At 43.3% G+C, this 12,128-nt stretch overlaps 4 protein-coding genes across 4 annotated transcripts; 3 read left to right on the forward strand and 1 right to left on the reverse strand.

Annotated features, from left to right (window-relative positions):
• Nucleotides 1-113: 113 nt before the first annotated feature.
• LOC108598839 (phospholipase B1, membrane-associated) lies at nucleotides 114-5,062 on the forward strand. Its single transcript, XM_017985593.2, is given in 6 exon segments — nucleotides 114-365; nucleotides 1,097-1,318; nucleotides 1,375-2,068; nucleotides 2,071-2,171; nucleotides 2,230-2,514; nucleotides 4,943-5,062. Coding segments are annotated over 5 exon segments (1,410 nt in total). The 5' UTR covers nucleotides 114-365; nucleotides 1,097-1,108.
• Nucleotides 5,063-5,248: 186 nt separating this feature from the next.
• Nucleotides 5,249-5,918, forward strand: LOC108599373. Its single transcript, XM_017986177.2, has 2 exons — nucleotides 5,249-5,540; nucleotides 5,598-5,918. The coding sequence occupies exons 1-2, from the start codon at nucleotides 5,492-5,494 to the stop codon at nucleotides 5,909-5,911; spliced, it is 363 nt and encodes a 120-aa protein (XP_017841666.1). The 5' UTR covers nucleotides 5,249-5,491; the 3' UTR covers nucleotides 5,912-5,918.
• Nucleotides 5,919-6,745: 827 nt separating this feature from the next.
• On the forward strand, nucleotides 6,746-9,347 carry LOC108600560 (glutamate receptor ionotropic, kainate 2). Its single transcript, XM_033293438.1, is given in 6 exon segments — nucleotides 6,746-7,371; nucleotides 7,503-7,772; nucleotides 8,129-8,322; nucleotides 8,381-8,682; nucleotides 8,735-8,834; nucleotides 8,836-9,347. Coding segments are annotated over 6 exon segments (1,881 nt in total). The 5' UTR covers nucleotides 6,746-6,845; the 3' UTR covers nucleotides 9,325-9,347.
• Nucleotides 9,348-9,404: 57 nt separating this feature from the next.
• LOC108600561 lies at nucleotides 9,405-10,964 on the reverse strand. The gene is made up of 2 exons (XM_033293437.1): nucleotides 10,460-10,964; nucleotides 9,405-10,402 (listed from the first exon to the last, which is right to left on the reverse strand). The coding sequence occupies exons 1-2, from the start codon at nucleotides 10,808-10,810 to the stop codon at nucleotides 9,497-9,499; spliced, it is 1,257 nt and encodes a 418-aa protein (XP_033149328.1). The 5' UTR covers nucleotides 10,811-10,964; the 3' UTR covers nucleotides 9,405-9,496.
• Between the last annotated feature and the right edge of the window lie 1,164 nt (nucleotides 10,965-12,128).

A 12,128-nucleotide genomic window follows, 5' to 3' on the forward strand; every position in this document is an offset into this window, starting at 1 on the left:
GTTGCTCAGTTGTTTTCCCCATTTTATTCTATGCGTAGTACGTTGTGTCTGCTGCGATTTCGCTGACTGCGTCCATATAAAATCAACATAATCAGAAATTCTAGCGAGCAGTCGATTCTATGCGATTCACGAAGCCGGACGCGTTGCCGTAACGTATCGGCTAGAATTTCTTAATATAGAAAGTAAACTTTGTCATACATTTAATAATTTTTTCGCGTAATTGTGCAATTTTCTACAACGAGTTGCAAGATTTACCAGTAAACTGTGAATGCAAAATTTATATAATTAAAACAAATAATAAAGCCTAAATAACAGTAGCTTAAAGTGTTAACAACAGTGTCAACAATTTGCCGACTGTCTTTGAGGTAAATAATGTGTTTGTTGTTCACAGTTAATTAATTATAACATATTATGTTGAAGTGGTGTTCTGGGCTTTGTTTCATTTGGCATTTGGCGCGTTCGTTGCCTAAGTCTTTTGTTTGTGTGCTTTAGGAAACAGAAATCTTGTCAAGTCTATAGTTCATATCACAACTGGATTTAGCACGCCGTGTGTGCAAAATGTGTGTGCTACTAATTTCCAACACTTCCGCCTGTCAACCTTAGCAAAAGTTAATAAAGTTAACTTTTTAGCAATCTAACATACTTTGCCAAATATCAAAATACAAAGTTCAGCTGGTCGAAATTTTTCGAAAACAAATTCCAATTTTTGAGTTCAGCTGCTGTTTAACCTTCAGTTTAAGTGTGCATCATTATCCCGCTGTGTATATATTACTATATGTATATTGTTTTCGACTGTTGTTCAAAGCGGAACATTAGCACAAATGGAATTAGCATAATTTCAACCAAGAATTCTCTTGAGGCGCCAAATGCTCAAACTAGCTGACTAAGCCTGGCTGGCTGATAAAAGCGAATCTCAAATGAAAAACAAACGCCAAAAGGTGAATAAACTGACTAAAGTCATCTGTGTAATAAAGCATCTGCCAAGAACTGGTTCAACGCCAACAGCGTCACCACTGAAAACAAAAGTAAAAAGCAAACCACAACAAATTTGCGTCGTGGCTGATGTTCTTTATTTTTTATATTTTGTTATTTATAGCTGTAAAACAAGATGTGCCAGACAACATTAAAGTTATGCTGTAAGTTCCTCATGTTGTTGCTGCTGCTGCTGGCATGCTCCATGGAGCGTGTGACATCACAGCGTACCTCACTGGATGTGCTGCTGAAGAATGCCTACAGGCCATTACGTCTGCTCGGACTGGCCTTCACCGGTCGCAGTGGCGATGAACCGACAAATGTACAGCGAGTGCAGCGGGCGGGGGTAAGCGAAGCCTTTGATAGCATAAATTCCATTTAATTTAATATTTATGTGTCTAGAAAACGCAAAAATCGAATCCACGCACGCGCTCCTTGCTGGAATTCTGTGATGCTGAGCATGGACCAGGCAGACGCAGCGCTGAGCGTCCCACAAGCGTGCATCGCTTGCGTCCCGGCGACATCGACATCATTGGAGCCATGGGCGACTCGCTAACCGCTGGCAACGGCATCTTTGCCAGCAATCTGGTGCATGTGACCGTTGAGAATCGTGGCGTAGTGTGGTCCATAGGTGGTCAGGACAATTGGCGCAAGTATCTAACGCTGCCCAACATACTAAAGGAGTTCAATCCGCATCTGTATGGCTATTCGCTTAAGGATGGTCTCTCCACAGATCGCAGCTCGCGCTTCAATGTCGCTGAGCTGGCAGCCATGTCCAGAGACATGCCCTACATGGCCAAGGTGCTGGTCAAGCGCATGCAACGTGATCCGCATGTCAATATGACGCACGACTGGAAGCTGATTACTTTGTTCATAGGCAACAATGACTTCTGTGCCGACTTATGCTACTATGCCGAGCCAGAGTTAACGGTAAAGTGGCATGAACAGAACATGCTGAGCACCTATCGCTATCTGCGAGATCATATACCGCGTCTGATGCTCAACGTCGTACCAGCGCCCAATCTGCGCTTTCTTACGAATCTCTCGGGGCTGCCGCCTTTGTGCTACAGCACGCTGCGCTTTGAGTGTCTTGGCCTGTGGGCAAGCAGCAGCAGCAGCTGGACTACTATGAGCGTATTATGAAAAGCTGGATAGCCAAGGACTATGAGCTGGCCAACAGAACGGAGTTCAATACAGATGTAGGTGACCACAAAGTATGCATTAAAGCTTATCTTATTTATTTTCTTTTGCCCGCAGACCTTTACCATCAATATACAGCCCTTCTCGCAGTTCGAGGACTTTCCGCGCACACGCTCCGGTCAAACAGATACGCGCTTCTTTTCCGAAGACTGCTTTCATCTGAGCCAGCGTGGTCATGCCTCCGCCGCCAATGCCATTTGGAACAACATGCTGGAGCTGCCGGGCGAGAAGAGCGGCTTCAATACGCAGCTCTTTGAAAAGTTCAACTGCCCCACCACGGCGCGTCCGTTTCTGATCACACGCGTGAATAGTCGTGCGGATTTTGTGGTCTAAACAAAGACTGTCTTATTTAATTGCTATACCTGTGATATGTTGTCTAAGTCTCTTGCACATGCTCAAACTATTTATTTGCGCTTTTGATAAATAAACACTTGATAATATCTCGCTGGCAAGTGTCTAATCAGCAAATCAAACAAGGCGTGCAAACACCAACTGTGCGGAGGCGGAGGGGGTGTGCCTCTGGGTAAATTCCACATTGAAGTAATAGATTGATTGCGCGTGTCTTACACACGACTCAAGCCGGCTTACATATGCTACATAATAAGTAGCCGCCATGTTGACTCAATCATATTAAATGTTGAGTGTACAATTGTTGCTTTAGATATATTTAAATTTTAAATTTCGCACTTTTGGTCATACTTGTCATAAAACATAATGAGAAAATAATTGTGCTCTCAACTCGAATTAAGTGTCTAGCTATGTATAATTGTTTATATAGCGCAGTCTGTACGTGCTTTTAATGCTAATTGGACCCGCCGCATTGCTAGAAAGGTAATTGACACAAAAACATGCATAAATAATAGAATTTCTAGCCTTTTCAGCCGACGCCCATGTAAGTCGGTCAGTGTTAAGGCTAAGCGCGACTTTCGCTTGACTTTGACACTGAGAAATGAAAATTGCCTTTTAGCGTTAACCACATTGTAAGCGCTTTGCGTCATATTTGATTAGCTGTAGTAAGCTTTTATATCAGGTTTTATATTTGTTAACAAACTGCTGCACGGCCAGCAAGTTTCTTAAATTGTAGTCAAGTCAATATCAAATCGCTTGCGTTGCACTTTTATTTGAATTATTTTCATGCGGTTTTGCAAGTTGACATGATATGGGGGTTGAGCTGGGGCTTCATTGCAATCCAGCTAAATCAAGTATTGCATGATTGATTAGAAGATTGTAAGCAAATTAGCAATTCATATATTCAATTGACATTAACATATTAAATAAATTATATTTGTATATTAATTAGCAAGAAGTAACAATAATAGCGAGCAGTAAGCGAGCGCCATCTGTTGTTAGTCATGCTGAAGCATACATTTGAATTTAACTGAGAACAATTCCGCCATGTGGCGCCTACTGTTATTTGTTTACTAACTGGAATTAAATTAACAATGCCAAATCAAATTGTTACAGCGATTATAAATGCATAAAAAAGTCAAATATAGAATAAAATTCATCGCAGGCACATTAGTTAACAAAAAGTCTTAAGATGTGTTTCGTATTTGGTGCTATACTCACATCCCTTACAACGTTATTCAGTTACTTATACTTAAATTGGAATAAATTTTTTGGAAGACTCCACCCACCATGCTGTGCAGGTGGATGCCTACCTGCAACTTGTCATTGTATGCACTGTGGCTAATGGACAAAAAAGGAATCAAATTGTTCCAGCAATTATAAATGCATGAATAAATGAAATCTAAAACAAAATTCACTGCAGGCATATTAGTTTATATAAAGTCTTAAGATGTGTGTCATATTCGGTGCTTTACTTACATCCCTTACCACGTTTTTCAGTTACTTGTACTTCAATTGGAATAACATTTTTGGAAAACAACATCCACCATGCTGTGCAGGTGGATGCCTACCTGCAACTTGTCAATGTACATACTGCGGCTAATGAGCTTTAAAAGGAGTGCATGCTAAGGGGTAGCAAACTGTTCCGAATAAAATATAATTTGAGCTGATTTGTATTTATACTTTTACATAGAGAGGGCATTTTATTAGCATTATGCAGATCAACATGGAATTAAAGCCGCAGCCTAAATGAGCAGATCTATGGCTTGCTGCTCCACTAAGTTAATACTTATTAACAATTATAAATGAATTTAATTGCTGCTTCTTTAATATTGTCCAGAATATCTGCGGCCATGATTCAGCCATCATTTCATTGACAAGCAATGTTGCCTATAAACTGTCACAGCAGTTTTGCTATTGAAAAGTTTAACATTGAAAATGAAAACTTCGTCAAGAGTTTTGAGATTTCTGCTGTCGTCAGCATACATTATATGTATATATTTTTGCTTAGAGTTTCATGCAAATTAACAATGGCAAATCAAATTATAAATGCCTGAAAATGTTGAATATAGAATTAAATACAGTTTAGTTAATAAAAAGTCTTAAGATGTGTTGCATCGTCATAATAAGTAGTTTAATCGTAACTACTTTAGTTACCGTTCTTCCACCAACTATCACTTACTTATTGTTCTTTTGGAATATGTTTTTCACATCATATTTTTTGCCTGCACCTCAACCTACATGTAATACGCTGGTTATCCTACCACCTACTACATCTACTCGGATTACGTATGCTACCCCACCTCTCTACATACCTACATATCCTCCCCAACCAAGCTGCCCTACGTGCCCTCCCCCCCCTACCAGGCCTACGTATCCTCCCCTACCAAGCTGCCCTACGTGCGCTCCCTACCCTACCCAGGCCAATGTATCCTTCGGGACCTTGCTGCGCCACGAACTGCTTACCTGCATATGGACATGGATGTCCTTGTTCGCCCTGTGGCAAATAGGCTCAAAAGGACTGGATGGTGCTGAATTGTAGCAATCTCTTAATAATAAAATGTAATTTGATTTTCGCAGTTCATTTGTATTTGATTATTTATAATGTATTTTACAGGAGCAGAGGTTTGATAGCAACTGCATCGGAGATCTAAAACTTGCTGCTTGATTAGTCAGAATTTTAGCTATGTTACAAGCAGAGGTTATTTAACTGCTTGGGATGCAGCCCTCTTTGGTATTGAAACTGAAAAGTTTCTGAGCTGTTAGCATTGAAAGTGAAAACTACGTCAAGAGTTTCGAGTTTTCTGCTGTCATCAGCAGCTGCTCAGCGTTGCAAGCACATTGAATGACACTTGACGTTGAAAATAAATATTTCTGCTTAGCACTGCAGTTGGAAATGTTATAAATGCTCGACCCCAATCGCAAGCGCTGCGCATTAGCGAAATTTTCGTGAACCTCAAGAGTTGATGCCATGGCAGACAGCAGACAGATTGAAGCAGTTGCAATTGTTTTCACATTGAGTAAGTCGCACAAGTTATATAAACTGTCAGGCATAATTCTAATTGCTGTCTTTGCAGTTTTTGGCTTAAGCTTGGCCCTGCCCTATGCCAGCAGCGGTAATGACATTGACGGCGACAGCAACTATCAGGGGAATGGCAGACAAGTGGATTATCACACAGTTGTGGGGCATTTCAAAGATTTCTTTATGTATCTGCCTGTGATGATGACAACGATAAAGGAGACCATGTCGGGCTTTCCCAAATTTGCAGAGGGCATGCGTATATTAACGTCGGGCAAGGGGCGCATCGATGGCGAGGACTGCAAGTGCAGTCAGAAAAGCTTTGGCGACTCAAGCAGTGAGCTGCTGGAGAATAGCAGTCGATTTGGCTGACCCAACAATCGCGCTGATTTGTATATAGAATTTGTAAATAGCAGCATTAGGTTTAAGCTAATATATTATATAATAGTGTACGTCAACTAAACGTATTGATTTATATACATTTTGTATGAATTGTCTAGAAATTAAGTGTAATTGCTTAGGCAAAGCTATTAAGTGCTATTCTCAGCTAATTGTAAGCCTGGCCCGACAACCTTGAATTCAGCTTGTTATCCTTTAGCTGATTGTATAATCTTAGCATGAATTCACTAACTTGCTCTTGAACTATATTTCTACTTAGTATTTTCTCAAGTCGTCGATAACTAAACAAATAATGCTTCATTAGCTGGACTCCATTCAAATAGCACCCAAAGGAACACAATAGTGAAGAGACACTGCGAGAAATTGTGTTGTTGAAAAGTAAAAGTCAAAGCGCAAGTTTTGTTGCTCACCTTTAGGGTACGTAAGAGTTGCGCTCACAATTGGGTAACATAATTGCAATTGCGATTAATTACAGCATAAATCGTATTTACATTATTGTGGCTATACAAAGTATGTCTAACTTGGCTGCTTTTTTTAGCCGTGTAATAAAAGTGGCTTAGCTAATCAGAGCTTACAATCTGCAAGCGCATATGTGAAGCTAGTGCGAGTGTGAGGGTGCTGGTGCTTTAAGTAGCATGTGGAATTGGGTTTCGGGTGCTCCAGTGCCCTGTCATGTTTACACTTGTCATTATTGTTAATTGTGTTTGTTGTGGGTCAACCATGCACGAGTCATACTTACCATATAGACGGGAACAGTTGGAATTTCAATTGCAAGTTTCAGTTTTACTTTGTTTGCTGTGACTAACGGTAGTGACTGTTGAAACTCCAGCGAGCAACAGCAACTCAACTGTACGGATGTAGACATTATGCGAAAGCGCAAAACAAAAGTGGATAACAAATAGATTCAATGGCCACTGGGCTTGAGCTGCTGGTTGCTGCTGCGCTCTGCGCAGCTTGTCCTGGTTTTAATGATACGCTGCCTGATAATTTAATACGGATCAATGAGGAGGGCAATATGGTTACGGAGCTGCCCGTTGATGTGGAGGCTGACATGGCGGGTGTGACTGATGATGCGCCGGTGGAAACGCTGGAAACCATACTCAATAAAAAGGTTAAGCTGCGCGCTTTGCGGGAATGGATCAATGGCCAACATCTGCGCATTGCAACGCTGGAGGATTATCCGCTGAGCTATACAGAGCTGCTGGAGAATGGCACGCGTGTGGGTCATGGCGTCTCCTTTCAACTCATTAACTTTCTACAGGAGAAGTTTAATTTTACCTACGAGGTGGTTGTGCCGCAGGATAACATTCTGGGCTCCACCATTGATTTCGATCGCAGTCTCGTTGAAATGGTCAACAAGAGCGTAAGTAGCTTAAAACTAAAGCTTGTAGCCATTATTATTATTATTACTATTGAGTTGTTTGACTGGCTCTGCTTTGTATTCCTTCCTACCGGAGCAAGCCGCCTAATGCTTTATTTACTACTCCCAACCTATAACGCCTGGACCTCGAAGACGTATTAGGAAATTAATGGACGGCTGCATAGCAAAGCCGCAGCAGCACAGCCGTGGCATGCACACCTCGCGGCGTTCGCGACGTCAATGGCCAGCGGCTTAAATTCCTGAGCTGCTGTGCACCCCTCGTTCTCGAATCCTGGGTTTGGATACTCATCTTTGTCTCGCTGCTGGCCGTCGGTCCTATTATCTATGTGCTGATCATACTACGAAATCGTCTATCCGGCGATGGCGTGCAGCAACCCTATTCGTTGGGCCACTGCGCCTGGTTTGTCTACGGCGCACTTATGAAGCAGGGCAGCACTTTGTCCCCCATTGCAGGTAAGCCAACAATTAACCCTAATGCAGCGATATACATCAACTATTTGCATTCGCTTTGAGCCAGCCATGCAATTGCCGCATTTGTCGTTTCACTTAGTTGGTGCATAGAGTTCAGTTATTATACAATATAGAGCAAATGGTAAAGAGATAAAACAATTCAGATATGTGTATAATAAGCTAACGTATATTATTTAATCTTTGAAAGATTGCATATATTAGTTAGATTCAGCATATATAAAGTAATATTAATCTATCCCTAGAGAGTAGTTGAGAATTTGTGGTGAAATTCTAATTTTATTATACACTGCGCGTTTAATATTTTAAATGTTTAATTCATTACACATTTTTTATTGCAGATTCCACACGTTTGCTCTTTGCCACTTGGTGGATATTTATAACCATCCTGACCTCCTTCTATACGGCCAACTTGACCGCTTTTCTTACACTATCCAAGTTTACGCTGCCTTTCAATACAGTTAACGATATTCTGACCAAAAACAAACATTTTGTTACCATGCGTGGTGGCGGCGTTGAGTATGCCATACGCACTGTAAGTTTACAACCAAGCCAAGTATATATTTTTATTAATCAACTGCTATGCCCAATAGACCAACGAATCGCTGTATATGCTAAATCCCATGATCAAGAACAACTATGCAGTCTTTTCGGATGCCACCAATGATACGTATAATCTGCAAAACTATGTAAACCTCAATGGATATGTTTTTGTGCGCGATCGGCCAGCTATAAATATAATGCTCTATAAGGATTATCTATATCGGAAATCCATCAATCTTAAGGACGAAAAGGTGCACTGTCCCTTTGCGCTGGCCAAGGAGCCATTTCTGAAGAAGAAGCGTGCATTTGCTTATCCTATTGGAAGCAATCTAAGTGAGCTATTTGATCCTGAGTAAGTTAAACAACAATTGCTAGTGAACCTATATTATTGGTTGTTATTGTAGATTGCTCAATTTGGTGGAGTCTGGCATTATAAAGCATTTGTCTGCACGGCAGTTGCCCAGCGCGGACATTTGCCCGCAGGATTTGGGCGGCACGGAGCGGACAGCTGCGCAATGGCGATCTGATGATGACTTATTATATAATGCTAGCTGGCTTTGCTACAGCCTTTGTGGTCTTCACCACAGAGCTGCTGTTCCGCTACATAAATGGACGACACGAGGCCAACAAGTGGTCGCGTCATGGCATTGGACGCGCAACCAATGGACGTTCGTTTAAACCCTCACGCTGGCTGCGTGCTCTGGGGCACATTAAAGGCGGCGAGGGACAGCTCTTGGGCACTTCGACGCATGCAAATCATGTGACACCACCACCGCCCTATCAAAGCATCTTCAATCAAGGCGGCGGCGAGCATCTGCAGCGCTGGCGACGTAATCCGGGCTTGGTGCTGCCGGATGAAAAGAATGGCGCAGGCGTGCGGCGTTTGATTAACGGACGTGACTATATGGTGTTCCGTAATGCAGATGGCCACAGCCAATTGGTGCCGATCAGATCACCCTCGGCGGCCTTGTTTCAATTTACCTATACGGATTAGCAATATTAAGTATACGCACTAGTGCACACCAAGCACACACAATATTTATATAGACGTAGACAACGATCTGACATGTCCTCTGTCCTAGTAACAAGCATAATATTTATTATTATAAATCACAATAAACTTGTAGCTTTTGTGTGTGAGCAAAGTAGAAGCTTGGCTTTTGCTATTAATCCAGCGTGCTACGTGCACTGAAGGCATAGGAAGTGGAGTGCATGTCCAGACTGCTGTTTGAGGAGCTAATGGAAGGCGCACGCGTAGAAGCAGCGGAGGAGCTGGCGGACGAGCCGCTGGATGAACTAACCCAGGCATGTCCGCTGCGACGACGACGCTGACGCACCAAGCCCAAAACAGAGCCAGCAACAGGTGTGGCTGTAATAGCAGCAGTCGATTGTCGGCGATAGTTTGATGCATCCAGCGTTAGCACAGCGGATGCAGGACGTTGGCCAACTGGCCTAAAGTCGTTGTTGTTGTTGTTGTGCGGCGCTGTAGCGGGACGAGCAGCGGTCTCTGAGCCGCTGGAGACATCAGTCTCGTCAACGTTTGCCACAGGCGGCGTCGGCGTCTCCACATTCAACTCATTATCCAGCGGCTGTCCATCGAGCAGCTGCAGCGTGGGCACACTGCGTCTCAGCGTATCGCGATAGAGTGGCAAACGACACACCGGATTGCCGCCCAGCTCCACCTCCAGCAGCTGCGCACACAAGCCCAGAAAGGACAGCAGTCCCAGCTCGCTGATGCGATTATTGCGCGCCTGCAGCACCTGCAGCTGACTGAGCTCCGACAAAGGACCAACGCGCTGTATCATATTGCTGTCTGCTATGAGCACGCGTATGGCCGGCAGTCCGCTGGTGCCATCAAAGCTTTGCAGCCCACAATTGCTGATGTTCAGGTGTGTCAACTGCATGAGTCCGTAGCCCAGATCACGCAGTGAGCTCAGCACGCTGCCACTCAAGTCCAAATGCTGCAGTCGTGGCAGAAACAGCGACAGACGCGATAAACTTATTGTATACGATATAACACGCAGACGCACTGTCTCCACATTCTCCAGATCTGTGCGCTCTGTAACGCGTCGCTGTGGATTTCACTTTTAAAAACAAACTGTAGGCTGTTTTGCTTTATGCACACTCACCAGCAGCTCATCCAATGTGGGCTCGGGTCCTTGTGGTGGCAACACCACCGGCAACAAATGCACAAAAGCTGGAAAGTGTTCGGTCTCCTCTGCTATGGGCACATCTCTGTCGTAGGAATTTCGGCGTGCCGCCAAGTTGCGACGATTATTTCGCTGCAGCTGTGGCAGCTGCTGTTCCTGCTGCTGTTGCAGTTGCTGCTGCTGCAGTTGTCGAAATTCGGCTGGCGGCATACGCATTTGAGCCATTGCAACTGGTCCTGGTAGTGGCGCCAGTACCAAAGGCAGCTCTGGTTGCAGCGAGGACTCTGGTGAAAATTCTGCATTTTCAGCAGGCGCCTCGAGTAACGGCATTTTGTAAATTGCGCAGTTGTCGCGCTTGGAAAACAACTTTATTGACCAAATCGTTTGCAGGTTGCCCCAGGCAACGTTAGTCTGGCTGTCAGACTTGATCTAGGGTTGCCAACAGCTTGCAATATTAAAAACAAAAACAAAACAAATTAATATTTACACATAGCCTAACAGAATGTGAGACCACTTGAAGGAATATCAATATTAAAAACAATTGCTGATTATGTTGGTGATTTTTTTAACAATGAGCACGCAGTAAATATTCAAAATATTCAAATTTCAGTTTATTATATTAGAATAACAAACAAAGCAGCAGCATGTTTGTGAAACTAGTAAATTAAATTTACTAGTTGTTGATGTGAATTCTTTGCTGCGCCATTTAATTTCAGCAATGGCTCTAACTGCTCGTATATCTATAAATGAATGTGTCTTCATCATTGAATCGTAATCGAGGCTAAGTACGTAACATAATATGAGAGTTCCATAATAAACCAATGCAAATAATATTAGCATTGAATACTAAACCCTAATTTTATACAATGTTGCTTAATCCAATTTATTTTAGTATCTGCGCGCTGCCCACATCAGTCAACAATTTATTTTGTTTGCTCTTGCATTTTGGCATCTCGTAAATCTTGGAATTTTAGAGCACATACTTTAGCGTTGATGCCGTGTGTGCGCCCTACTGACGTCACAGTCATGACGTGTGCACAATGCCGTTAACTTGCCTGTGGCTCCGTTTAAATGGCAAAAAAAACAACATGAGAGTGCGCAAGAGTCTGCTACGCGGTTCAAGAGTGCCCAACGCCTTTTGGCATTTCAAGGGCCATTAGCTGCTGCTGCCAACGCTAACGCTGACGCTAGCGTAGCATCGTCTGCTGCAGCTAGACTACGACAACGTCGACGACGACGAACGACGCCACGCAAGCTTTACGATAATCAAATTAGCCCGACACCTTCAAATGGCAAAGCGAAGCTTTGCCGGAATTTTTTGAGCGCGCGAGCACGATCGTCGCATGTGTTGTTTGTTGTTTTGAATGCCGAAGCTTTGCGCTCCCATTGACGTCATCAGCATGATGTAGAGACTGAAAGCTGCGCAGAACTCTGACCCAGCTTGAGACGCAACCACGCATTTATTGATTGCTCAGCGAGCTTTCAAGCTTGACAGCGCCTGCGTCTGTGTGTGTGTGTGTGTGTGTGTGAGAGAGTGAGCGCAGGTGAAGCTTTGCAAAATAGATATGCAGTAGTGTGGGGCAGCAGGCGAAATGTCGCAAAAACTTTGACAGCTGCTGCGCTCAGTTGTACTCGTTGCACTAAAGGG

This window comes from Drosophila busckii, chromosome 3L (assembly GCF_011750605.1).
Source record: "Drosophila busckii strain San Diego stock center, stock number 13000-0081.31 chromosome 3L, ASM1175060v1, whole genome shotgun sequence".
NCBI lineage: Eukaryota > Metazoa > Arthropoda > Insecta > Diptera > Drosophilidae > Drosophila > Drosophila busckii.

What these genes read in the sequence shown, in the direction of transcription:
- LOC108599373 (XM_017986177.2), top strand. Translation starts at nt 5,492, where the DNA reads ATGGCAGACAGCAGACAGATTGAAGCAGTTGCAATTGTTTTCACATTG. An exon ending in TGCAATTGTTTTCACATTGA is followed by an intron (nt 5,541 to 5,597) that starts GTAAGTCGCACA and finishes CTGTCTTTGCAG; the next exon opens with TTTTTGGCTTAAGCTTGGCC.
- LOC108600561 (XM_033293437.1), bottom strand. Translation starts at nt 10,810, where the DNA reads ATGCCGTTACTCGAGGCGCCTGCTGAAAATGCAGAATTTTCACCAGAG. An exon ending in CCACATTGGATGAGCTGCTG is followed by an intron (nt 10,403 to 10,459) that starts GTGAGTGTGCAT and finishes TGAAATCCACAG; the next exon opens with CGACGCGTTACAGAGCGCAC.